This window comes from Montipora foliosa, chromosome 5 (genome assembly GCF_036669935.1).
Source record: "Montipora foliosa isolate CH-2021 chromosome 5, ASM3666993v2, whole genome shotgun sequence".
In the NCBI taxonomy this organism is placed as follows: Eukaryota; Metazoa; Cnidaria; class Anthozoa; order Scleractinia; family Acroporidae; genus Montipora; species Montipora foliosa.
In genome coordinates, this window is record NC_090873.1 from 7,508,105 (window position 1) to 7,535,604 (window position 27,500).

The 27,500-nt window shown below is 39.1% G+C and overlaps 1 protein-coding gene across 2 annotated transcripts in view; it reads left to right on the forward strand.

Moving 5' to 3' along the window:
• Positions 1–8,648: 8,648 nt before the first annotated feature.
• LOC138003523 (uncharacterized) overlaps positions 8,649–27,500 on the forward strand; it is a 23,610-nt gene continuing 4,758 nt past the window's right edge. The window contains exons 1-7 of one of the 2 annotated variants that reach the window (XM_068849631.1): positions 8,649–8,946; positions 17,237–17,444; positions 21,393–21,703; positions 21,843–21,983; positions 23,452–23,774; positions 24,965–26,074; positions 26,883–27,150. In XM_068849631.1, coding sequence (XP_068705732.1) covers positions 8,773–8,946; positions 17,237–17,444; positions 21,393–21,703; positions 21,843–21,983; positions 23,452–23,774; positions 24,965–26,074; positions 26,883–27,150 — 2,535 coding nt within the window. In that variant the 5' untranslated portion in view covers positions 8,649–8,772. The remainder of the gene's footprint in view (positions 8,947–17,236; positions 17,445–21,392; positions 21,704–21,842; positions 21,984–23,451; positions 23,775–24,964; positions 26,075–26,882; positions 27,151–27,500) is intronic. The other variant, XM_068849632.1, reaches the window with a different exon arrangement.

The following is a 27,500-nucleotide window of genomic DNA, read 5'->3' on the forward strand; positions in this document are numbered from 1 at the left end:
TTTCACGATCTTCATGTTAACTTTGCTACCTAGAGCTGGAGGTCACCAGCCACAACACTTTCAAGTACCCACATTAAGGGTTTTTCACAAGCTTTCTGTGTTGCTACGTATACACTAGTGTTTCACCCTCCCTTGCTTCACTGCTTTCACTTGAAACCAGTTTATCTGTTGTTACGCTATATACTAGATCCCGCAAAATCTTAAGTTGATTCCCTAGAAATAGAACTTGTCACATTTCCGATGAAACTTTGTAACATGTCAAAGAGATGATAAAAATGTAATTAAAAAGGGAGCCCGGGGGGAAGGGGGAGGGGGGGGGGGGGGTCACCGTGCTTGTTTCCATTGTACGACGCAGACGAACGAATACGGCTATTTGAGCTACTTTGACAATTGCTGCACACACCCCCAATGTTGGACTAATTTAGCTTGATTTTATAAATGTAATCCAACGTATAACGCACAACGTGATGTTATTCTATGGTTCATTCAAGTACGTACCTGAAAAATGTTTTAAAATGCCTTTGTGAGTACTTAACACTTACTTGGTTTAACTTAGGTGTGGTCTGTTCGAGTCGTAATGGCTCCTTCCGTACAATTTTAAGAAATTGCCAAAAACTTGGACATAGATTTTTGCTTAATTTTCACTACTCCATGAAAACACCGTTCTTAGCAAATATGTGATCAGAAATAAAAAATGGGGGTCACCGTACTCGTTCATGCGAAAATAATCATTCCTTGCTGGATTAGGCTTAGCGTCAATGAAAACCCGCCATTTTATCAATGTGCCCGCGCTCCTGCGTGCACCAATGATACAAGAAATTATGCGCAGTAGGGTTGCGCAATGCAAACCACGGAATCACCTTAAATAGACATAACGCTGCATCCTGTAGATCCACGTCATTTCTGTTTCAGAACGAAATAACCTACCCCTATAGTTTCAGGTTAATGTCCAGTACTAGTTTTATTTATTTGTCTATTTATTCAACTGGATGTTTAACATTCACCGTTTTTTTTAAATTTGTAAACGTTAAACGATGTTCACCAGTCCATTATCCGTTGTTATGAAGGGCCATCCACACTTCAACTGACTTCAGAAAAGTTGTTTAAATTACTTGTTTTGTTCCGTACTTGGCAAATTTAAATGTCACTTAAATTAAAAGCTACCTCTTCTGAAATGTAGCACGTCATTTCTGCGCCACATGGTATTCCGAGTAAACGCATAAAGAAGCATCTTGTTAGCTTTTGAACTCTCCCAGAAACTGACCATACGGTTCACCAAATCTCGCAGACAGACGTAAACTTTGATTGGTTCCTTGCAAAAAACTTGGAATTTAACTCCATGTTTTCCAAGAATGCAAACCATTAAGCTTTAACAAAAAAACAGGTTTTCTGGCTTCATATATGTACGTATTGTAGGTATTTGTGGCAAACCAAAACGCGATTCTTCTTTGTACCAACACTCCGCTTGGATATAAAGGTCGCTGAAAGATGGATCCAAGTTATTCTTAATAATAATAAAATAATATAATAATAAATAATATCTGATCTGCTAATCACCCTTTCTCGCAGTCGGAGACTGAATTACGAAGGGCGCAGCTCAACGAGGTCGGACCGAAGGAGCTGTGCTGCCGGCTAGGCGCTCGGCCCCTGACCACGACCCATGTATGACCTCGGAGCACAGCACCACAGCCTGATGGAATAGGCCGGGAGTCGATTTTGAGGAGGGAGGAAAACCGGAGTACCCGGAGAAAAACCCTCGGAGTCAGATTGAGATCGACTGAAACTCAGCCCACATACGACCCAACGCCAGAGTCGAGCCCGGGTCACAGAGGTGGGAGGCACGGTTGATGACCACTAAACCACCCTGACTCCCCACACTCTTAGTGAGTATGGGCGCTGATATTGCCGGAATCTTTTAAGGGGGTGTGCTCAGAGGGAGCTCAAAGGAAAAAAATCTTCAGTTTTGAGATATCCAGAGTCGAGGCTGGCATCTCTGCATAATAATATAGCGAAAGGCAAAATATGTTTCACTTACGATCTGTCAAGTATATCATTACCTTGCTTCTGAACTTAGGACATTCAACTAATGTCAATGGCAAGGGAAACTGATTTACTCAATGTATTGAAAACAGTTTTTTGGTTTACATCAATGTGCCGTAACGATAGGGGGCCCCTGACGCTATAGGACGGCCTTTATCCCCCGACGTTTTGCGAATACGATATCACCTTACTTTCGGGTATGTATTTTTTTCTCGCTGCGAAATACTCGTGAGCGTAATGAACAGCAAGCTGGACACCACAAAACGAGGGCTTGAGAGCATCTCTGGGTCCGCCCATGAAGCACAAATGTGCAAAGTTAAGCGTATGAAATTTACCGAGCCTCGGTCAGTCAAAAAAAAGGGACACGAGCAACAGTTTAACCACAACGAACAGTTAAGGAGGCCATATCCGAAGCAAAAGAAGCCATGCAAGCCAACATTTAACAAGACGCCTGTCTTGCAAAGTTACACAAAGGTATCCAGGGGCACCCAACGAGAACATAGTTCAAAACCGCTTAGACATAGCATCGTTAAACGTATTTTAGTATTTAAACGGTAGATATATATAGGCATATTTTTATCCCCTAAAAATTTTTCATCTGTTCGGATTTCCTAGCTGAAAGTCTAGTGATCCGAAAATTATAGGGATCAAAACTTACCTTTTCGAAAATTTCAGCCAGAAACAAGGCTCCCGAAAATTCTAGGTGACCTTTTTAGGGTAAAAAATCCGTTAAAAATGGGCAATTAATACCATTTTTTAGATGTTCGAAAATCCTAGGACAGGCAGGCAAGCAAGAAATTTTACAACAAATGTTCCGAAAATTCTAGATCTCAAATTGTCTTCCGAACAGATATTTTCCGAAAATTGACGTTGGGTGCCCCTGGGTATCGAGTTAATCGATCAGAAACAGAAGCTTATTCTTGTATCACACTGGTCCGAGTACGGGTGGAAAACCGTAGGCGAATATATTGACAATGCGTTAGCGGAAAACAACGACGACTCTTAAAAGATTGAGAAAGCCGAGAAGGAGGCCGGCCGACGCTCGCGCTCAGGCTAATAAGCTAGAAACCGTGCCTACCGGTCTGGAAGAGCCCCTTGGACTAGACCATTTACAACGACAAGCTAATGTAACACACATCTATCCGCTGCAGGAGTTAAAGAACCTTACTCACCCACTTTACATTGCGGGCCTTTGTTGTTGTTCCGGGAAGTAATTTGGAGCGTCTACTTCCATATATGGGCAAGTATTGTTGCGTTATTTTTGCGCTCGAGAGAAAAATTAGAAAAAAATTGTCAGGGAAATTAAAAAACACTTCAAAGACCCTCGAGGAGGATTATTCTGTGAAATTCAATAGATTTCGATCACAAAAACATCAGAATACCTTCATTTCGAGCGCTGTTCTATAAAGCTTGGAGCTACGTCTGCAGTGAATTCAAAAGGAAAATACAGTTTGTTCGCGTGGGACTTAGTTGTTTGAACTTTTAACTGGACCTTAATTGACAAGCAAGCAACTCATATTTATTTTATGCCCAAGCAGTTCGCAATGGAAACAACAAGGCGGGATAGTTAAATTTGCTGCTAGCGCGGTACTTGGTAAATAAGCTTAACGCAAGCGGTTAGCGATTGGCGAGTATAAAGTAGACTAAAGACAGTTTCAGTGTGGCGCGCGCAATACACATTTGTAGCATTACATGAAATGATCTTACTCTACGTTGCTAGAATTTCTTATCTTTTAAGTTTACCTAGTCTTCCAACAACAATTTCTTTATCCTGTAAATAAAAACAAGCTGACCTTCTGACCTCTATAGTTTTCAACTTTTCCAGACCAAGAATAAAAATGTCATGCACAAGCTTAGAAAGAAAAACAAATGAAACTGACAAGATTTTTATTTTTACGACGTTTCGAAGTCATCGTAACGCCATTATCAAGTGATAAATAAATACAAGTGCTAGAGTTTAAATAGATGGAAAGCATAATTTGCATACTAGGTGTTGCACACCCTGCTAGCAGAGCCTTTCTTTTGCTTGCTCGATTTTGGCGTTCTCGAGAAAGGCTCTGCATGAATCGAGTAAGATCTTTTTTGAATATACGCTGCATGTTGCCAGGATACAGTCTCGAACCCAAGCCTAATATGCCAGATCTCGCCGCCATCTTGGTTTTTCATGCCAGCTGGCTCAATTATAACCATCGGTTTTGTCACTAAACGGACGCTCGCACTGGAAAACCGGTTTGACGAGAGAAAACAAGATTGACTAATCCAGAAGTTCGGGCTGCGACGGCTTCAAAGAGTTGACGCAATTCGGGCAGAGCCTACTTTTCTCCTCCTCAGTAAAGAAAAAGACAAAAGGAGGCTCTGCTCGCAGGGTGGGTGTTGTAAAGAATGTTATACAAATAACTTTGCCTTGATTGAGTAACTTTGGACATTTAGATAGGGTGACAATTCCCTAATGTACAGCGTAAATTAAATTAAACAGTCATGTTTAGTTTTACATTTTCGTAAGACTTAAAAGTGCTGATTGATATTATCAGGCAAACAATCGTGTTTATTAGTGAAATGTTTCTTGATGCTAGACGAATTAAATTTGTGTTCCTCACAACGTTCGTGTAGGTGCCTCATCGTAAAACCGCTATAGTTTCATCACAAAAACTACATTATAAATTAAGTTAAATCCGTAGTCGAAGGAGCGAAGAGGTATTACGCTAAAGTTGTCTAAACCAATAGTCAAGAAAGATCAGTCCTACTTTTCGTTTGTACACTTGGGCTGCTCCAAGTATCAACAAAATAACGACTTAACCGTCCTTAAGGATATCGTAACGTCGTTTCTGTTATACGCCGGTTTCTTTGGGTTTAGTGGTTTTTTCCCCTTAAAGTTGAAGATGTGGTCATCAGTGATTCGCACTTGACCATCCAGGTTACACAAAGTAAAACCGATCAATACAGGAAGGGCAAGGAAGTCGTTATTGGTAGAACGGGCAATGTCACCTCCCCACTAGCCAACCTGGAGAGGTATATTCAGATAGCAGGTATCCCAATGCTACCTTCGAACCTGGATTACGTATTTTAAACCTATGGTTAAGACAAGCATAGGTAAGGTAAGGGGTAAGGAATTTATCATCGGTTTGCTCAAGGAATTTGTGCCAAGCAACACCAAAATAAGTTGCACTCTTTTAGAGCAGGTGGCTGCGCTGTTGGAAGCGCCACGGTCCATGGAAATCCGAATGCACAAAAGACCGTTATGTTGAAGATTCTTTACAAATCCTTTTACTTGTTTCAAAGTCTTTAGGGTTGTAGTCTGTTACATAAATTCTACCACGTTTTCCTGTTTCCCGCTAATCGCATGACAGCAGTCAGCTTCTTATTTAACCAAAATATAGTTGTCTGAGTCGTTGAGTTATTTGTATGCAGGCAATACGGGAAACATATTGTTTGCTGCGGTCCAAAGAGTAGCAGCAAACTGTTGTTTTCACGGTTCGCCTAATATGGTAGGAGTTGCTATGGTGTTTGTGTATTGTTCATTGATAACGTAGTTCCTTAGCGGTTGCTGTGCTTGTAATTGCATGCCAGCAGTCAGCTCCCTATAATCAGAATATCATTTAGTTACAGGGTTGCCTATGGCAAACCCAGTCGAGGTCTGCGTTTTGTTTGTTTGTTTGCTTTGTTTTCTTTTTTTTTAGTTTTTTTTTTCCCGTGTCGGTAAAAGTCTTGCCTGTCACTCCCCTGGCAAGTGGTGTCTTTGTGCATAGAGCCTTCTGCGCGTTTTTTCTTAGGATCGAGAGGGTAGTGGAACTGCGTAGATTTCTCTGGTGGACACAGTAGAATCATTAACTTAGTCTGCAATGGCGTCGAAAGTCATGTAACGCGAAGGGCGTTTTAGTGGATCCTTAAACAAAATATACCCTTATGGAGCTCAATAATGGAAGTCAGTTGGATAAACTAGGCAGGAATCTCAAAAGCGACGAGTACTGGACTTCGACAACTATCTATCGCCCGTCGAGACGAAATCAAAGTGAGCTGTATTTACCTGAAGTACATGGTAATTTGACACGATTGAGTTTCTTGTCTTCACGCACGCAATGAAATAGGAAGAGGTTTTCGCCTCTAAGAGCAAATATGTTGTTTGTTTCAATAAATTTTTCGCTGGAAAAGGATTCTGTGGTATTTTCTGCCCTTGTGAATTATAATATCATGTTGTGTATTGAATTTTCGAGCTTAAGGTTGAAATGTGATATGGGAGAACTTTTTTAGTATTGCTCTGTAAGCTGGAAGGGTTCACAGGCCTGTTGGAAGCGTGCTTGAGTTTCAAAAAAATGAGCCCCAAAATCAGTGAAGAATTGTGACGCAGTTGAATAATAAAGTAGCTGCTATTTCCAAAATGATGGAATTACCTGGTGATAAATAACGTCGTACGCGTCTTGGAGAGTAAATTTTGACTTTGCATAAACAAGACTTGGGCGATTGTGATCTTTGTTTTGACTTCGCTCATTTCATTGTCAAACTTTATAACACTTGACAGAAAAAGAAACTTACAAAAACCCGGTATCTTGCCATCATTTGACACAGATACTTCACTGTTTGGCGAGTAAACATGCCGCGGTAACTTCATCACGGCGCCCGCTGAATTCCGGCGATGTCACTTTCGATTTTGCGATTTATTTGTGCAGCCAAAACGTACAATAACAAAATTGAACGTTGCAAAAATCCCCCAAAATGTTTGTCGCTGATCGTAACTTTTTATATTCTATATTCACGGTTCAAAATAAATGTTGTTTTCATTTTGTAAAAATGTTATTCTCGAGCGATCGTCCTGGAAACTTACTTCTGCTCTCTCTAAAAACTGTGTATCGATATTTATTTACTTTTGCATCAATATTTGTTTTTGCATAAAGCAAGCTAACAAAATCTGTACCTTGCTGAGTTCGCATTTGTTAGCGTTAATAGTATTTTCGGTCCGATGCTTCTGTTTTATGAGGGGTATATTATTTTGGTCTCCCATCCAAACACTAACCCCGCCCAACAGGGATAACTTCAGTGAATCTCGGTATTACAAAGCTGTCAGATGCTCAGAGGGCACGCTTAAACTTGTGGTGAAAAGAAGTTTATCAATATGTCAGCCCAGAAGCCAGTGTTTCTCACTTCCCATTTATTTTCTTCAATCTTTCTGGGTTCAGTACTTTGCTAGTAACCACATGTCTTCTCAGACTATTTACCCAAGACTTCTACCATGGCACTACATTGATAGACAATACCAAAACAATATCGTGCACTGTTAGAGCTACATATTACGCAAGGACAGGTCTGTTTCGTCGAACGAACGTGTGAGGACCTGTGAGCCAAAGGGCCTCGTTTTGATGAATTTAATTATTCGATGAATTCAACAGTTCGATGAATTTAGCGCTTTGATGAATTTCAGGTTTCGATTAATTCAGTCGATTATTCGATGAATTTAACAGTCAGATGAATTCAACGTTTTGACGAATTTCAGGTTTCGATAAATTCAATCGAGTATTAGATGAATTTAAAACCCTTTCTTGTCTGAGTGCCCTTTAATTTCCTTTTCCCGCGAATTTTTTTTTTGTTTTTTATTCTTCGGACTCAAAATAATATTTCTCGCTTCGTATTGCATCGTTTTAGTCCAAATAAACGCTTAAAATAAAGTTCACTTAACAATCTGCCAGCAGATATTTTTTTGCAATTTAATACCTTCTGTAAAAATTTGCATACTAGCGCTTGTCAAATGTAAACATTCTAGAGCACATAAAATACAACCGAAAATTTTTCACTTTCTCTTCGTCGAATTCTTTTGCAAAACACAGCAATTTTTCGTCCGAAGGAAAGTTTTTTCTAAATTCATTAGCAATCACCATTCCAAGTTTCAGAGAAATTGATCTATCGGCAAATATTTTACGAATTTTTTTAGCGAAGGCGATGAAAGCGTAATCTAATTATGGGCAGATTTGGGCAACCTTGGGCCACGCAATAGACGCTTCCAGTCGGTCATAAATATTTTTTCATAAAAAGTCCCCGAATTGAAAAATATTCCATCAGAAGACAAGAACATCATTATAAAAGCTTATTCTACGCAAAAAGTAGGTTTTGGAAGTAATTTGGAAGGTGGGAAAGACGTTTCTGGCCCATGGTTTCATAACGCCACGTGGAGACTAATTTCATTACAAAACTTTTGAGACGCTCACCTTTATTTCACATGAATATCCCTTACAGTTTGCCATAAAAGCAATCCAAATGTCTTCGCTTGACTATAACGAAGCTTTCTGTGTAATTTTTTTGTCGTTTAGACTAAAATTCGTTGTTTTTTTTGCCCTTCGTGTTGCCCTCGGGTTGGATGGACATGGAAGGCAATTTTTGCAAGATCATAGAACGATGCCACAGCAACCGATTTTTCTAAAAACTGGCCAGTGATTGGCTACTTGTATAAACTTTCATTGTTCTAAATTTGACGTAAATCGGAAGTAACGCAACGATTCTACGAAATTTTCAGAAAATCGATCTATTTAGATCGATAGCGCGAGTGCGTGACTAGAAAGAGTAAAACCGCAAGGTTGAATTTGAACCAATTAAAGCGCCTTGCAAAGCAACATCCGGGGTATTGTCTTGTGAAAACGGCACTCCCTTTGTCATCGTCTCGTGAAATCTTCTGCACTTTGTATTTAAGACTGATTCAACCCAAGAATTGAACTTAACGGAATACTTGCATTTATTCATTAATGCGACATGGCGAGTGGTACACAGAAAGAGATTGGGAAGATCGACGACATCCTAGAAATGGGTGAAAAAGTAATGAAAGCGCTTGGCATCTCATGCAAAGGTTTAAAAACGCTTGACGAAATGAAAGAGGCATATGTCCTACACCAAACTTCGAAAAAGCCAAGTTGGAATGCTGGAAAGGTAACCACCGATAAATTCGTAATGTATCCGTCATTAGCAAACTATTGTAGATGCAAAGTTCTGGTCCTCTTGAAATTACTTATTCATAATCTCCAATGTACGAAGGAAATCAGTTTCCAGCAACAAGACGACATCATGGCACTGATCAAAAAGCACCCTTTTTACAAAACGTAGAACGCTTGCAATGCCTGAAATAGATTGATTATACGACTTCGTTCGAGTAGATTTCTTAGAACTGCAACTGATGCCACCGATTACTACTGAGTGCAATTTATGTAATTTTGAAAAGTCTTCACACCGAGTGTGTTCGTCTGTTATACACTTGGATGAAGAAGACAAAACTTTATCAGGCTAAGACAGTCGGTCAAAACAAGAAGAGCCTTAACTAGAAATTTTTTTTAAAAGGTTTACAGTAAAAATTGAAATATGAAGACCTTGAGGTTAACGCTATGATGATCTCCTGCGCGATCAAATTTTCACGTATATAAAAGTAAATTTATACTTTTAAAATATTAAAAATGCTAGTGTGCTTGTGGGTTGTTAATATTTGCATACTCTTGAAACTTAAAATTATTAAATATTCGTAAGTCATTACAGGCGGCTGAATGGTCAGGTAAGTTGTTGCAAGGCTTTAAATTATGATTCTTGCGAAAAAAGAGTACTTAAAGCAATATACCCTAGCTGATTCCGTTTGGATCTCAGTATATTGATGATTGGCTCTAGTTGTTTTACTTCTACATTATGGCTGTAAATAATCATTAAAATCTAAGCCATTTAGACCAAATACAATCTTGCAGCATTCTATCAGCGACAAATACTCTTATCTATGTTCTAAAGAGTTCCAATAGTTTCACATTTTGCAACTCTCCTCGTAAGGTATCTCGCGCGCGAGGTTGTTGTTCTAAGGCAATTTTGTGATGCTCTACTTATTGATTTTTTTCCACAGATGAATTATCTTTTAATATATATGGAGCCCATACCGGAAAAGCATATTGTGAACTTGGTCTTAAAAGTGACTTATATAACATAGAGAAAATTACCATGTTATTGCAGCCAACTTTGCATTTTATCAAGCCTAATATTCTACTGGCTTTTTGTTTAATTACTGTTAGATCTACATGATACGACCAAGTTAGGTCGCTTGATATGTTAATACCCAAATCCTTATACGAATTTACAGATTTTAATAACGTGTTAGACAAGTAATATGAGTGTTCGGTTTTGTCGTTCTTGTGCATTATTCTCATTACTTCACATATCTTTGCATTAAATTTCACTTGCCAATCTGTTGCCCACCTGTCAAAGGAGCCCAAATCAGACTGTAAGAGAATAGTACCGTTTGGGTTGGTTAGTTTAAGTAATTCTTTGTGGGTTGGGCATGTTCGTCGTCGCAGTGTAATAGTGAAGGCACAGCACTATAGATCTGGAGAGTCCGAGTTCTAGTGCCGGTAAGTGCAAAGTACAGTTCTTTGTTCTCCCGCTATGTTGTAATGTTGATATTAAATTGATAAGTGTATGAATACAGAAACTAATAAGATGATACGCCACATTTAAAAGATGTGTTGAGATTCTTAAGACAGGACTTGAGGGAAGGTATAGGTGTTTTGAATCCGTTTTGGGGGGTTGATAGTTGCTTTAAAGTAGGTAGAGTGCATATTCAACCTAGGTAAAATGAGGATCACCAATTTAGCCAAGGTAACAACGGATTCAACCTGAGACCGGATTTAACCGAGAACATATACGCCAAGAAAAACAGTGTCTTATTTTTGGGTTGTAGCAATAGTGTAACGCCAAGGGGTCACAAACGAGAGCAAGAATTTTAAATTTAACATAGGCAGTTTACTTACGACACCTTCTATACCAACATCCATGTGATCCTGTAAGTATTAATTACTGGGTTGCCTATGGGCAAACCCAGTCGAGGTCTGCGTTTAGTTTGTTTGTTTTCTTTTTTTTATTTTTTTTTTTCTTTTTTTTTTTTTTTTTTTTTTTTTTTCCGTGTCGGTAAAAGTCTAGCCGGTCACTCCCCTGGTAAGTGGTGTCTTTGTGTATAGAGAATTCTGTGCGTATTTTCTTAGGATCGAGAGGGTAGTGGAACTGCGTAGATTTCTCTTGTGGACACAGTAGAATCATTAACTTAGCCTGCAATGGCGTCGAAAGTCATGCAACGCGAATGGCGTTTTAGTGGATCCTTAAACAAAATAGACCCTTATGGAGCTCAATAATGGAAAGTCAGTTGGATAAACTAGGCATGAATCTCAAAAGCGACGAGTACTGGACTTCGACAACAATCAATCGCCCGTCGAGACGAAATCAAAGTGAGCAGTATTTACCTGAAGTACATGGTAATTTGACACAATTGAGTTTCTTGTCTTCACGCACGCAATCAAATAGGAAGAGGTTTTCGCCTCTAAGAGCAAATATGTTGTTTGTTTCAATAAAATTTTCGCTGGAAAAGGATTCTGTGGTATTTTCTGCCTTTGTGAATTATAATATCATGTTGTGTATTGAATTTTCGAGCTTAAGGTTCAAATGTGATATGGGAGAAGTTTTTTAGTATTGCTCTGTAAGCAGGAAGGGTTCACAGGCCTGTTGGAAGCGTGCTTGAGTTTCAACAAAATGAGGCCCAAAATCAGTGAAAACTTGTGACGCAGATGAATAATAAAGTAGCTGCTATTTCCAAAATGATGGAATTACCTGGTGATAAATAACGTCGTACGCGTCTTGGAGAGTAAATTTTGACTTTGCATAAACAAGAGTTGGGCGATTGTGATCTTTGTTTTGACTTCGCTCATTGTCAAACTTTATAACACTTGACAGAAAAAGAAACTTACAAAAACCCGGTATCTTGCCATCATTTGACACAGATGCTTCACTGTTTGGCGAGTAAACATGCCACGGTAACTTAATCACGGCGCCCGCTGAATTCCGGCCATGTCACTTTCGATTTTGCAATTTACTTGAACGTAGCAAAAATCTCCCAAAATGTTTGTCGCTGATCGTAACTTTTTATATTCTATAGATCGTTTTCACGTGACGTCATCACCTTCCGAAATCTAAAACTAAAGATCCACCAAAGTTTTTATCCTCATCAGGCATAAGAGGCGGCATATCTATATCTGTTGACAATTTCACAGCTCAATAGCGTGCTTCGTTTGGAAACCAGAGCATTTTGAATTTCCGGATTATGTAGGTGCGTGACACAAAGCTACCATCAAGTTTGTTGAAAAATATATACTTATCTCATGATTTTGAGCCCTTTTAGAAGTTAGAGAATTAGGAAAAGTGCTTATGTAAATACTTGTTTTTTCAGTAGTGATAATCAGTCGCCTAGATAGCCAAAGTCAGTTCCAGATGTTTACACTATTTTCCGGCCTGCGAAACATTTCGACGAATATGTGAAGTTTGGGGAAACGCAGAGGCCTAAAACTTGGACAAGTGTCTTATTTCTTTATCTTCTATAAGATAACAATTTCTTAGCGTTTTGCACTGGATAGTTTTTGATTTATTTTTTTTATTGCGTGACGGTGAAAACGATCTATATTCAAGGTTCAAAATTAATGTTGTTTTCATGTCGTAAATATTTTATTCTCGATCGACCGTCCGGGAAACTTCCTTCTGCTCTTTCTGAAAACTGTGTATCAATATTTATTTGCTTTTTCATCAATATTTGTTTTGCATAAAGCACGCTAACAGAATCTGTACCTTGCTGAGTTCGCATTTGTTAGCGTTAATAGTATTTTCGGTCAGATGTTTCTGTTTTTTATGAGGGGTTTATTGTTTTGGTCTCCCATCCCAACACTAACCCCGCGAAACAGGGCTTGACTTCAGTGAAGTTTAGTATTACAAAGTTTTCGGATGCTCATAGGGCACACTTGTGGTGAAAAGAAGTTGTGAGGGAACTTGAAAATTATCAACATGTCACCCCAGAAGCCAATGTTTCTCGCTTCTCTTTTATTTGTTATTCTTCAGAGACTGGAATGCTGTATTTCAATACCACACAATTCAGTGCCTTCTGATTTTCTGTAGCACGTACCACAGGCAAGCCAGTGTATGCTTCACAGAAGCATCTAGTTATAATTAAGGTAGCTGAACTCTCGAGATCTCTCGAGGGAGTTTAGCTACCTTGAAGTCAGGAGTTCAAGGCAAAAACGTAAACCTTACAGGCGCATGTGTGTCTATGGAAGTGATTAAGAAACTTCGAATTCTTCTTTCTTTTTTTCAATTCAGCCGTGTAACGCAATTTGGGTGTGCCTTTAAGGTGGCTCAAACCAGTTTCAACACTTTCAAGAGACCTTGTTATTACTGGGTTGCCTATGGGCAAACCCAGTCGAGGTCTACGTTTAGTTTGTTTGTTTTCTTTTTTTTTTTTCTTTTTTTTTCTTTTTTTTGTTTTTTTTTTTCCGTGTCGGTAAAAGTCTTGCCTGTCACTCCCCTGGTAAGTGGTGTCTTTGTGTATAGAGCCTTCTGCGCGTATTTTCTTAGGATCGAGAGGGTAGTGGAACTGCGTAGATTTCTCTGGTGGACACAGTAGAATCATTAACTTAGCCTGCAATGGCGTCGAAAGTCATGCAACGCGAATGGCGTTTTAGTGGATCCTTAAACAAAATATACCCTTATGGAGCTCAATAATGGAAAGTCAGTTGGATAAACTAGGCATGAATCTCAAAAGCGACGAGTAATGGACTTCGACAACAATCTATCGCCCGTCGAGACGAAATCAAAGTGAGCAGTATTTACCTGAAGTACATGGTAATTTGACACAATTGAGTTTCTTGTCTTCACGCACGCAATGAAATAGGAAGAGGTTTTCGCCTCTAAGAGCAAATATGTTGTTTGTTTCAATAAAGTTTTCGCTGGAAAAGGATTCTGTGGTATTTTCTGCCTTTGTGAATGATAACATCATGTTGTGTATTGAATTTTCGAGCTTAAGGTTCAAATGTGATATGGGAGAAGTTTTTACTGGGTTGCCTATGGCAAACCAGTCGAGGTCTTCGTTTAGTTTGTTTGTTTTCTTTTTTTCTTTTTTTTAGTTTTTTTTTTTTTTCCGTGTGGGTAAAAGTCTTGCCTGTCACTCCCCTGGTAAGTGGTGTCTTTGTGCATAGAGCCTTCTACGCGTAAGTTCTTAGGATCGAGAGGGTAGTGGAACTGCGTAGATTTCTCTGGTGGACACAGTAGAACCTGCAATGGCGTCGAAAGTCATGTAACGCGAATGGCGTTTTAGTGGATCCTTAAACAAAATATACCCTTATGGAGCTCAATAATGGAAAGTCAGTTGGATAAACTAGGCAGGAAGCTCAAAAGCGACGAGTACTGGACTTCGACAACAATCTATCGCCCGTCGAGACGAAATCAAAGTGAGCTCTATTTACCTGAAGTACATGGTAATTTGACACGATTGAGTTTCTTGTCTTCACGCACGCAATGAAATAGGAAGAGGTTTTCGCCTCTAAGAGCAAATATGTTGTTGGTTTCAATGATTTTTTCGCTGGAAAAGGATTCTGTGGTATTTTTTGCCTTTGTGAATTATAATATCATGTTGTGTATTGAATTTTCGAGCTTAAGGTTGAAATGTGATATGGGAGAAGTTTTTTAGTATTGCTCTGTATTGCTCACAGGCCTGTTGGAAGCGTGCTTGAGTTTCAACAAAATGAGCCCCAAAATCAGTGAAAACTTGTGACGCAGATGAATAATAAAGTAGCTGCTATTTCCAAAATGATGGAATTACCTGGTGATAAATAACGTCGTACGCGTCTTGGAGAGTAAATTTTGACTTTGCATAAATAAGAGTTGGGCGATTGTGATCTTTGTTTTGACTTCGCTCATTTCATTGTCAAACTTTATAACACTTGACTGAAAAAGAAACTTACAAAAACCCGGTATCTTGCCATCATTTGACACAGATGCTTCACTGTTTGGCGAGTAAACATGCCGCGGTAACTTAATCACGGCGCCCGCTGAATTCCGGCCATGTCACTTTCGATTTTGCAATTTACTTGAACGTAGCAAAAATCTCCCAAAATGTTTGTCGCTGATCATAACTTTTTATATTCTATATTCACGGTTCAAAATTAATGTTGTTTTGATGTCGTAAATATTTTATTCTCGATCGACCGTTCGGGAAACTTCCTTCTGCTCTTTCTGAAGACTGTGTATCAATAGTTATTTGCTTTTTCATCAATATTTGTTTTGCATAAAGCAAGCTAATAAGATCTGTACCTTGCTGAGTTCGCATTTGTTAGAGTTAATAGTATTTTCGGTCCGATGCTTCTGTTTTACGAGGGGAATGTTGTCTTGGTCTCCCATCCAAACACTAACCCCGCCCGGCAGGGCTTAACTTCAGTGAACTTTAGTATTAGAAAGCTGTCAGATGCTCAGAGGGCACACTTGCGGTAAACAGAAGTTGTGAGGGAACTTGAAAATTATCAACATGTCAGCCCAGAAGCCAATGTTTCTCGCTTCTCCTTTATTTGTTGTTCTTCAGAGACTAGAATGCTGTATTTCAATACCACACAATTCAGTGCCTTCTGATTTTCTGTAGCACGTACCACAGGCAACCCAGTGTATGCTTCACAGAAGCATCTCGTTTAGTATTGCTCTGTAAGCAGGAAGGGTTGACAGACCTGTTGGAAGCGTGCTTGAGTTTCAACAAAATGAGGCCCAAAATCAGTGAAAACTTGTGACGGAGATGAATAATAAAGTAGCTGCTATTTCCAAAATGATGGAATTACCTGGTGATAAATAACGTCGTACGTGTCTTGGAGAGTAAATTTTGACTTTGCATAAACAAGAGTTGGGCGATTGTGATCTTTGTTTTGACTTCGCCCATTTCATTGTCAAACTTTATAACACTTGGCAGAAAAAGAAACTTACAAAACCCGGTATCTTGCCATCATTTGACACAGATGCTTCACTGTTTGGCGAGTAAACATGCCGCGGTAACTTAATCACGGCGCCCGCTGAATTCCGGCCATGTCACTTTCGATTTTGCAATTTACTTGAACGTAGCAAAAATCTCCCAAAATGTTTGTCGCTGATCGTAACTTTTTATATTCTATATTTACGGTTCAAAATTAATGTTGTTTTCATGTCGTAAATATTTTATTCTCGATCGACCGTCCGGGAAACTTCCTTCTGCTCTTTCTGAAAACTGTGTATCAATATTTATTTGCCTTTTCATCAATATTTGTTTTGCATAAAGCAAGCTAACAGAATCTGTACCTTGCTGAGTTTGCATTTGTTAGCGTTAATAGTAATTTCGGTCAGATGTTTCTGTTTTTTATGAGGGGTTTATTGTTTTGGTCTCCCATCCCAACACTAACCCCGCGAAACAGGGCTTGACTTCATTGAAGTTTAGTATTACAAAGTTTTCGGATGCTCATAGGGCACACTTGTGGTGAAAAGAAGTTGTGAGGGAACTTGAAATTTATCAACATGTCAGCCCAGAAGCCAATGTTTCTCGCTTCTCTTTTATTTGTTATTCTTCAGAGACTGGAATGCTGTATTTCAATACCACACAATTCAGTGCCTTCTGATTTTCTGTAGCACGTACCACAGGCAAGCCAGTGTATGCTTCACAGAAGCATCTAGTTAGAAGGATTAACACTACAACACTTCATCACCTAACAGCAATGTTATGGTACCCTTTATATATAACAATTTAAGGCTTTAATACATCCATGATATAATTACACACTATTATGATACACTTTAATAAACCTCACTTAAAGTACCAACCTATGTGTAACATAGACTATTGCTGAACAAGATTCAGTCATTTTTTGGACGTGACAAGTTACCATGACAACAGGAAAGCCTTGCAAAAAAATACCCTATATTTTGGCTTTAGTTGCTCATATCTGAAAAACGAACTCCAATTTCTTATTGCACAAAGATAGTTTCATTCGGGCATGCTGATTACATTTCAGAAATAAAAAATGGGGGTCACCGAGTTCGTTTTTGAGATATAAGCAGCTAAAGCCAAAATATGGAGAGTTTTGCAGGGCTTTCCTGTTGCCACTTTTACGTCACAAAAATGACCAAATCTTTTTCAGCGAGAATTGGTGTTTGATATGGTACCTAAATATTGCTGTTAAGTGATACAGTATTGTAGTGTCAATCCTTGCGATAAGAATGTTTCTTTCAAGTGTTGAACCTGGTGTCAGCCACCTTAATTCGATGTGTAAATGATAAGTATTGAAAGTATTGCATTCTTAGTTGCCATAGTGAGCTCCGATTATTATTATTTTTCATGGAAGCGAATAAAGGAGAAACTCTCTGCTTTTTTCAGGCCTTTTCTATTTTGTCTGAAGCCAAAGACGAAGATGAAAGGAAAAGGCACATTTTACTGAAACTCTTCGAAAATACAGAAGGCTGCTTGATGAAGATGGATGAAAAATTCCTTAATTTACTGCAAATGAAAGTTCCAAACGTTAAAGAAAACATCAAAAATCAAAAATTACAACTGACTCGAAAGGAATACTTTCTTCTTGTGGCAGGTATATATCTATTTAAATTTTGTAGAAATTATCTGAAAAAATGAATCATGATTTAGTCAACTTTGCTGTCACCGGGATACAGTCACTGATCTACCATGTTTCTTTTGTGTTTATGTTACAGGTTGTATTAAATTCAGGTTAATTTTAATTTCTGATCAGCCTAAGTTGATTTTTTCAACCTAGCTTATTACGAACTGTCTAAAAAAAGGTTTTTCCTTTTTTGGGGGATCTAATAAAAAAAAGTGGGGCCTGGACTTTTTTTTTGGGGGGGGGGGGGGGGATAAGAATGAAAATAATAACAAGAAACAACCTCTTTCACCTTCCCACAATTTTGAATATGCGTAAATGATAAAATGAGACTTACAACAATTTCAGCTCATCCACACAGTTATCCCGATGGGGGGATAATAAACAAATTGATAATAAGAAACACCCTCCTTCACCTTTCCACAATTTCGCACATGCGTAAATGAGAAAATGGGACTTAAACAATTTCAGCTCATCCACACAGTTATATGGCCGCCGATGGAACTTTATAAAGAAGTTAAAGGGTGGCTAAATTTATCTCAAGAAGAATGAAAATGATCTGAGTCTCCAGTTCAACAAAAGCAAAATTGTTTGCAAGATGTGGACTCTTGACTTTAAAGGACAAATAGTCAAATGTTGTACGAAGTTTACTTACGTCGCTATGCAAAATCCAACGGGAACGAAGTATCTTGTCTAGTCATGATGACACACCTATTTTCGCCGCAAACACAGCGTTCGCACTGTGAAAAAAAGGATGGTGGCACGGGCAAATAGAACAACAAAAGATAACCTTTGCAGTTTAATCAAAGAAAAGAACTCGTCACCAAACCACTGGTGTCATCACCTTGGAGAAACCTCTTGTAACAAAAACATAACCATTCACAGAACAATTGCCAAAATGCCATATGAAGTGGATATCGGAATATCTCGGAGAAAAGAAATCAAAAAGGCACGAATGAGTGGACAAAACACACCTAAAGTGAAGTGAAGTAAAGTTATTAGTGTCTCTCCTCGGGGCTTTTCAGGACTAATTTATAATGCTTTTTGTGGAGGACTTTGGCAAGACTGCTTGTTACGCAGTTTACAGTTTATTTAGGAAATGAAAGATACCCCCGACCGGATTAGATCAGACCACAACACCGGGGACAACGTCCCCTACCCTTTTCGAGAAGTAAGTGGATTCTTTATTAACGTCCCATACTATTTGGTATGCAGCTAGGGTTATGAGACAGGACCTCCGGCTTACAGTCCCTATCCAAGAAGACTTGAAAGTCCAACTATTTGCGGGTACAATTACAAAGGCAGCACTTTCTCCCCCTTTCTACGTCAAATACAGAGCAGGGGAATGGTCAATAATTTGAAAAAGTGGATACACGTTAATTATTCCAAAATGGCCGCCATTTTAGTATTCTTTTGTTTCCATGCAAATTAGCCCGTATGGCCTCTCTTTCAAACGTAAAATCCAAAAGAATATTTAACCTTAAACGAGGTCATAAGGGCCAATTTGCATGGAAAAAAAATAAAACTAAAATGGCGGCCATTTTGGAAGAAGTTGTATGAGCCAGACATTGAAGGAGAGCGGTATCTGACACTTGCAAACTGCAGACCGCGGACTGCAGACTCACCTCTAGGACCAATCTACTTACCAATGTATTACACGTACTTGCTAATTATGAGGGGGACATTGGGATTTTCGGTTTTGCGGTTTTGGCTATTTTTTAGATCGGTTTTTCGGTTTTTGTGCCAAAAGACTTCGGTTTTTCGGTTTTGGTGTTCATTGCGGTTTGCGGATTTTTCGTTTTTTTGCTTTTGGTTTTCGGTTTTCGTAGAAAATACGAGCGGTTTTTCGGTTTTGTTATCCATGTGCTTTTTGGGTTTTCCTATTTTGTCCTATTTGGTTTCCCGTTTCTTAGATTTGAGCGGCAATTGATCTCGAATAGAGTGTTTAATCTTTATTTAACCACGGTACAATTCATCAGCCATATAAAAACCATATGTACAATTAAAAATTTAAAACCAAGTGTAGATAAACTATGTAAACTACATTAACTATCTTACTCAATATCATACAATAAAGCTGCTTTCCATGAATGCCGTGTTTAGAATAATGGCTTAGATAACCTCTTTAATCAGTCGTTTTAATTGATTGAGGGACGCTGCTTTCCTTAGTTCTAATGGCAAACTGTTCCAAAAAACTGCGCCACTATAGCTAAAGCTGTTTTGTAGTAGTTTGTGCGCGGTTGCGGAACATTTACCTTATTCACAGAGTCTCTCAAACAATTACCAGAATCGCGATGGACAAATTTCGAGCAGAGATAATCAGGTGCTAGTCCCTTTAGGGATTTAAATACCATTGTTGCTCTTTCAATTTACCTTTGAGAGACTAGGGTTTTCCATCTTAAGAGTTCAAATAAATTGTTGACATCAGCGTCATAGTTAGGGTAGGTCAAGACACGGGCTGCTCTGTTTTGTAGTTTTTGCAGTTTGTCCTGCAAAGTTACTCCACAGTTTCCCCAAAACAACATTGCGGTAGTTGAAATGGGACTTTGTGCTAGGGCCTGATAAATAGAATGTAAGGTCCCATAGGGACAAGATGCCTGTTTTCACTCACGTGATCAGTAGCCTTGTTTTTCCTCCGAAACAAAAGAAAACGTTTGAGTGATGATAGAGCTCAATTCCCGGAGACGCCACATGAAAACAGTCTATAGCCGCGAAACGCCAAAGTTATTGAGAGGAATGCGTGACAAACTAAATGTCACGGTAGGGGATCAGGCGTGTTGAATGACGCCCGAGTTGGTGCGGAGTGGATGAAGATGAAGGACCCCATGAAGATCTGAATGAGCATGAAATGAGTGAGGAAGCTAGTGATTCTGATGAAGGCCAGCAAGAATTCCATTCGAATCTCCAAACTGTCCGGTCTTAGTTATCAACTAGAAATGTTCAATTAGAGATTTTCGATTGAAGTTTCCAGAGCTATAGCTTTTTGGTAATGCAAAATTGCAATTTTAGAGAGGGCTTGTGTGCAAATTCTTCTAAGTTAACTTGGCTCCATTACCAGCTGCTTTACGGAAAATGAGCCCACAAAGTCAGGTGTCTGACATTTGCAGACTGCCGGCTGCAGACAAATAGCGCTGATCCCATTTCAAATAGCGCTGATAAATAGTATTTAAGTCTAAGAACCCATTTTAAACCCATTTTAAAACGGTTAGCGCTATTTGTCTGCAGTCTGCAAATGACATACACTGCACAGACACCGCATAAAGTCCGGGCTCGAGAGAGCGACAGAAATAAAGCCTAAGATTTTAGCAGATACTAAAAGATATGAAGGCTTTAGACAAGTCCATGACATTCACAAATACTTTGATTAAATAAAATGTTAGTGTAGTTTGCTCTGTATGCCCCACTTGTCACCGTTGTATCGGTTTTCTGACGGTTTTGTGTGCGGTTTTCGCTTTTGGCCGAAATTTTTTGCGGTTTTGCGGTTTTGGATGATTTTTTCTTCGGTTTTGCGGTTTCTAATACACCCCAATGTCCCCCTCAATAATTGACGGGTTTTTGTTGATATTTCAACCTAGTTTAAAATAAAATGACATAAGTTGAAATGAAAATTAACCTGCATTTAAATTTAACTGTAACTTTTACACTCATAGGTGAGACGAGTTCTGGGAAAAGCAGTTTCATCAATCTTTTTATGGGAGAGGAAATGTTTCCTTATTCTGTCCTTAGTACAACCTCCACCATATGAGAACTTAACTTTGGATAAGAACGCAGAATTGTCGCCCACTTCATGGACAAGGATACATTAACCTGCCTGCCCACAAATTTCATCAACTTAAAAGAAATAATAAAATAATAAAATGATCTAGGTTGAAATTGAAATTAACCCGAATTTAAATTTAACTGGAACATTTACAATCATAGGTGAGACGAGTTCTGGAAAAAGCAGCTTGATCAATCTTATTATGGGAGAGGAAATTTGTCCTTATTCTGTCCTCAGTACAACCTCTACCATATGTGAACTTAAGTTTGGAGAAGAACGCAAAATTGTGGCCCACTTCAAGGACAAGGATCCAGAAACGGGTCTGCCCACAAGAGTCATCCACTTAGTAGACAATCCACAAGGGGACAGCTACCTTGAGCAGATTTCACCTTATGTTCATCTGAAGAGCGAACCCGGGGAATGCTCAATATACAAAAAGATTGAATTATTTTGGCCTCACAGTCTACTAGAGGTAATTATTTGGTAAAGACTCTTCATTATTGACAGTAATGACAAACATAACCAACACGAAATGATTTTGTCCTCCCTACTACACGGAATTAATAACCCAAAACCTTTGTGTTGTCCTTTTTTGATATTCTATATTTTAGAGAGGAATAGTTATTATTGACAGTCCTGGTGTTGGAGAATCTGAAAATATGGACGAGATCGTCACTCAATACTTGCCTCAAGCCTTTGCCTTCATTTACACTATTAACAGTTGCAATGCCGGAGGAGTTCAGAAAGACAGAGTAAGTAATTTAATAAAGCTGTGAAACTGTTTCAAAAATATACCATATGAAGTTATCGTGTACTCAGTGAATTCATAAGGTAACTGCTGTTTACTCGCGCTCACGAGGAAAGAATTTAAAAAATGCCATCAGAATTCACGTCCATCATTCAACGCAAAAAAAATCCTTTAAGTTCATTCAGAGACACAAAGTTGGAATCACCGTTGTCCATAACAGCAGGCACGATGTACTATGCCCAAAATCACCCTCTCCACCCCCAAAATGTTTGTATCTTAGGATGTTAACAGACCACAGGAAATATAAAAGACATTAACATTCTTCATTGTCTGGAGAACATGAAGCCCAACATTCAATAAGAAGAATATTTTAAAGATACTTCAAAAACTCATAAATAATTCATGTGCCCAACAGCCTATCAAAACATAGATAAAACGTCACGTGTGTGAACCTTCAAATTATACCTGGTAATCTACGATCATTCTAAAAAGCCTGGTGGCGGTTTTGATGTCAGTCACGGGGAATTGCGGGGCTGAATACACAAATAATGCAATAGGCCATTTTACAGTTGTTTGCTCAGCGACCTAGCCTATGAACGGCTGCGAGACTGCCGGTGACCTTGTATTGATACAGCCCACATTGCTTTTATCATGTAAATTGTGTTGTTGTAATTCTAATTAGTCCATATTAACATTACAATAGCACGAAGGTTTGTATCAAAACAGAGTCACCGACAGCCTCGCTTCCATTCTTTAGGCCTGGTAACTTAGCTACAACTGCAAAATGGTCTATTATCGCTTATTCTCAAATGAAACGGTCTTTACACAAAATAGCCGTCCTTCGGGATGTCAGGTAACGCTCCCCCCTTCTTCAACCATCCGATCGGACTGCAACAAAGAAAGGACTGAAGGAAAAAAACATGCTTTAAAATTACCATTCTGCTTATAAGGTACACTTGTTTTTTTTGTATGCTAATATATTCCCCTCACAATTTGAACCTTTGTTCGGACTCCCGATGGACACGCTTTTTGTTGAATGTTTTTGAAGCCGTTCAAAAAAATCGCAGCACGTATTTTATCGGGTCTTAAAACACTCGGCTACCCTTTGTGTTTTTAAACCCGATAAAACAATGCTGCTCGTTTTTTAAACATTACACAAAAAAATCCTAAACATCTGAACTTGAACTAAAAGAATGTTGTGGATTTCCGCGAATTTCTTCGACAAGGATACTGTAGAATGCCTTTTTTAGCTGGCGAAAAATCTCTAGGGGTTCGTCAAGGAACTTGGAAATATTTCTGTTACCATTGACGGGCTGAGGACAGACAAAAGTCTTCGTAGGGAACCTGTTAACGTTTACAAATACATGTATCTGGTCTGTAGCCAGGCATTTCTGTTAATAAAATGAGATAAAATATCGTAAAAGGTGTCTCTGGCTAAAAAGGTGTTAACGTGACAATATTTGAAATTGCAGCTTCAAAAATTGCTGGAAAATGTTAGGAATGTATATCTTGAGGGAAAGGGCCAATTGCCGTCAAAGTGTGCTCTGTTCGTTTGCAACAAGTGGGACCAGGTACCCGACAAAGAGGCAGAAGAGGTCAGGACCCACATAGTCAGGAATCTGCAACGATGCTGGCCCGGCCTTGATCCTGCATCACAGATCATCTGCATTTCCACATTAAATGCCACCAAACAACAAAACCAGGGGATTGGTACTGACGAATTTTCTTTCTTGATGGAAGGAATTAAATCTATGGTACTAAAAGGCATTCAATGTCGGCTGGAAATTCACTGGAGGTAGGGAACGTACGTAACCTACATGTCTCTAAGTCAAATTTTGCATTGTAAAGTTGAGATTCTATCATAGACTCATGGGGTTTCGTGGATCTAAAGGCCGCTCCCCGAGAAACCTACCAGTTGTTTTCCAATTAAAGTAAAAAAAATGATAAAAAGAAATTAAAAAAAAAATCATTCCATGAAATTCCTGGTTTGCTGGGTAGTAGCCAAAACGCGGGGCCGGGGCCGGGGCCGGGGTCGGGGTCGGGGTCGGGGTGTCTTTTTTTTCCAATTTTTTTTTGTTTCAATTTTTGACGTTATTCTCCTGTAATGTTATATTCGAATGTTTGGCATCTTTCTTTCATTTATACGGAATCTACGAAAGAGACATCTTTGTTTTTCGAAATTAAGAGAATTTCAGACTGAAATTGGAATTTTTGTGGGGAATATACACTAACTCCTTGAGACACTGAAGATCCGCTGAGCTCCACATTTTAAAAGCACATTTTAATGTTTACTTCGTAAAAACCTCCGCAATACAATTAAACGAAACAGGACATAGCCACAGTTCCACGATAGTCGTCAGACAACATTTATCATTTGCTTGTTTTCGCAAAATTGTTTTCAATGTTGTTCTGTTTTTTATAGTGATATTGGATTCGATCCCGTGACGTCCGAATAGAATTGACTAGCAAGTTCCCGTGCGACTCTGGCTTTACTACAAACCGTTTCTAGTAAAGACAGACAACAACATGACAGCAACACGAGCAACGAGGAAATTTAAACTTTGCGTGACTGCGTGACGATCACATTTTTTTTATTTTTCTCAAGAAGTAAACATTGCAATGCTGTTTTTAAGTGTGGAGATCAGCGAGTCTTCAGTGTTTTTGGCAGTTGGCGTATATTTCATAAACTCCAATTTCAGCATTTCCGGAAATGATCTTAACTTCCAAAAACAAACTCCGATTTTCGAAAAGACTAAGTCAGGTTATCGCAAAAACCAACAGGAGAATAACGATTAAAAATTGAAACCAAAAAAAATGGGAAAAAGAAAAGGCACCCCGACCCCGACCCCGGCCCCGGCCCCGCGTTTTGGCTACTACCCATTCTGAAATCATTTAAGCTTTTTCGTGTGGGCCTTCTCTGATTAACAGTCGAACTACCCTCTTTTCATTTACAAATTAGGTGCTTCTCTTGAAATTTTGTCGCAGGTGGTTAGACGTTCTTCTTTCTCGAATAATTTTGCAAGCCAAAGCGTTCGTGTCAAACGCCTCTAAAGACAAACCAGAGGTCTTCTTCAAAATGATGAGAAAGATTTGCGATCGCTTGGTAGGTCTTGATCGATGGCAAACCCAAGAAATGGAAGAACTTGAACGAGACTTCAATACTCGCGTTGATGGTGCAATAATGGAGCTCTCCAAATATCTCTCTACAGAAGAAGTGAAGAAGCGCTTTACCTCGTGGACCCTGGACGACGTCCCGAAAGCAGAACGTTTCTGGGAAGCGACCGAAAACCAAATGAGGAAAGTGCTTTCAGCACGGATGCGAGGCATCATCGAGCAATGGGAAGAGGATAATCAGGTCTTCTCAAAAGCTAGAAACTCCCTCTTAAAACGCTTTCAGGTGCACTACAATTTTGTTCAGGAGCAGTTGTGGAATCTTCAGAATGTTATTGCTCAGAAAGTAGGTGGCACTCAACTATGTTTGAAGGAAATTGTCCATATTATCCACATGTTCTTCACTGGTGAACTGTTTATTGTTGCCGTTTTCTTTTTTCACGATCAAATAGAAAAGGCTATCGTAGCCAATAAAAACATAAAGACCTTCAAAAAAGATAAGTGCGCTTTCATGGCGAAGGCATCGGCGGAATATCTCGACGAATTGAACTTGAAGGACAATTCTCTTCGGCAATTCGTCGAAGAACAACTGCGAGAAGCCAAACTCTGTCTTCAGGATATCAAAGCTCGTATTCCACAGCTGATCCAAGCTGACAAAATGCTATGTGAACAACTCTACGATGAAACCCGAGGGAAAAAGGAGATAATTGAAATCTACAGGCCACTACTGGACAACGCTACTGAGTTTCGAGGAAATCTTGCAGTATTCGGATTTGAGGACGTCTTTGGCGAGGATGTCAATAGGAAAACGTTGGACTTAAAAGAGGACGCATCCCATCGCCTTGGCAGTGGTGCGTTTGGAGTTGCGTACAAAGGAACTATGACCAAAGATCAACACGCCCATCCCGTTGCAATGAAGGTGTACAGTGAGGCACTTAATCCCAGGAACGCCTGTGAAATCATAGCAGAAGTTGAACTTCTGAGGTGAGCGATAGACATCTATCGATCAAATCCGGTCTCAGGTTGAATCGTTAAATTGGTGATGCTTATTTTACCGAGGTTTAATGTGCACTTTACATGGTTAAAAAGAGCTGTCAACCCCGCCCCCCAAAAGGACCTTCCCTCAAGCTCTGTCTTACGCACCTCAACACATCTTCTCAATGTTTCGCATCATCTTATTGATTTCTGAATTCATACACTTATTCTTTCAACTTCGACATTACAACATAGTAAGGGAACAAAGATTTACTGGTACGCGAACTTGGATCCTTCAGATCTATAGTCTTGTGTCCGGTTCACCACTACACTACAACGAAGAACATGCTCAATTCAACACATTTCTATTCATTATTTTCTTTTGTATAATAAGTCAACTGATATCCATGTATGATAACCGAAACTAATTCTAGCCTGAGCCAATTTTTTTTTCTATCATTAATTTAGGCACCAAAAAAAGTTTCTTCAATTCATCTTAGTGCGTATTCAAGGTGAAATGAGGATCACCAATTTAACCTAGGTAAAACGGATTCAACCTGAGAAAGGATTCTACCGGCAACATCTATATCAAGGCATACTTTATATCCCTTTCTTAAAATTATGCTTCTTGACAGGTTGAATAGTGAATTTCTTGAAGGAAAGCGGAAAATTTGAACAATAACTTGAGGGATTGCATCTTTCTGACGCGTGTTTTTAACTATAATTAATTTTCATACCCATTTACAACGAGACTTATTTTTTGACGTCTCGTATACCCTGCTATGCCTTCGCATTATTTTTTTTTTCTTTTCATCAGAAAATTGAGACACCCTTTCATTGTAAAGTTCTATGGAACCTCGCTACTGAAGGACGACGGCAAAACCAGGGTGATTTTAGTCATGGAAAAGTGCGAGCAGAACTTGAGGAGTCGACTTTACGAGAAACCACAACGCTGTCCAGGGAAAGCTAGTAATCCTGGTGTCTTTGGAGAAGTTTGTCAATGGTTGATACAGATAACCGATGCACTGGATTACATACACCAACAAGGAATTATCCACAGAGATCTCAAGCTTGAAAACATTTTGGTATGCAAAATTGCGTTCATGTTAATCTTCAAAGTTGCAAGAGTCAGTACATCGTTTTCGTGGAATATCAATAACAAAGAGTATAAACTTTGAGAAATATTAAGCTAAATACTAGACCACCATTCAGGGGCGGGGGGCCAGAGACAGTGATCAAAAACAAAATACAGGTGACAGTATAGAGTGTTTTCATGTGACGTCACGGAGGCCATGTTGGTGTACCTAAACAGTAGAACGGCGGCCGTGTTGGTGTACCCAACTAATCCTCTGGGAATTGAGATCTATTATCATGCAAACGTTTTCTTTTGTTTCGGTGGAAAAACAAAGTTAATGATCTGGTGAGTGGAAACACT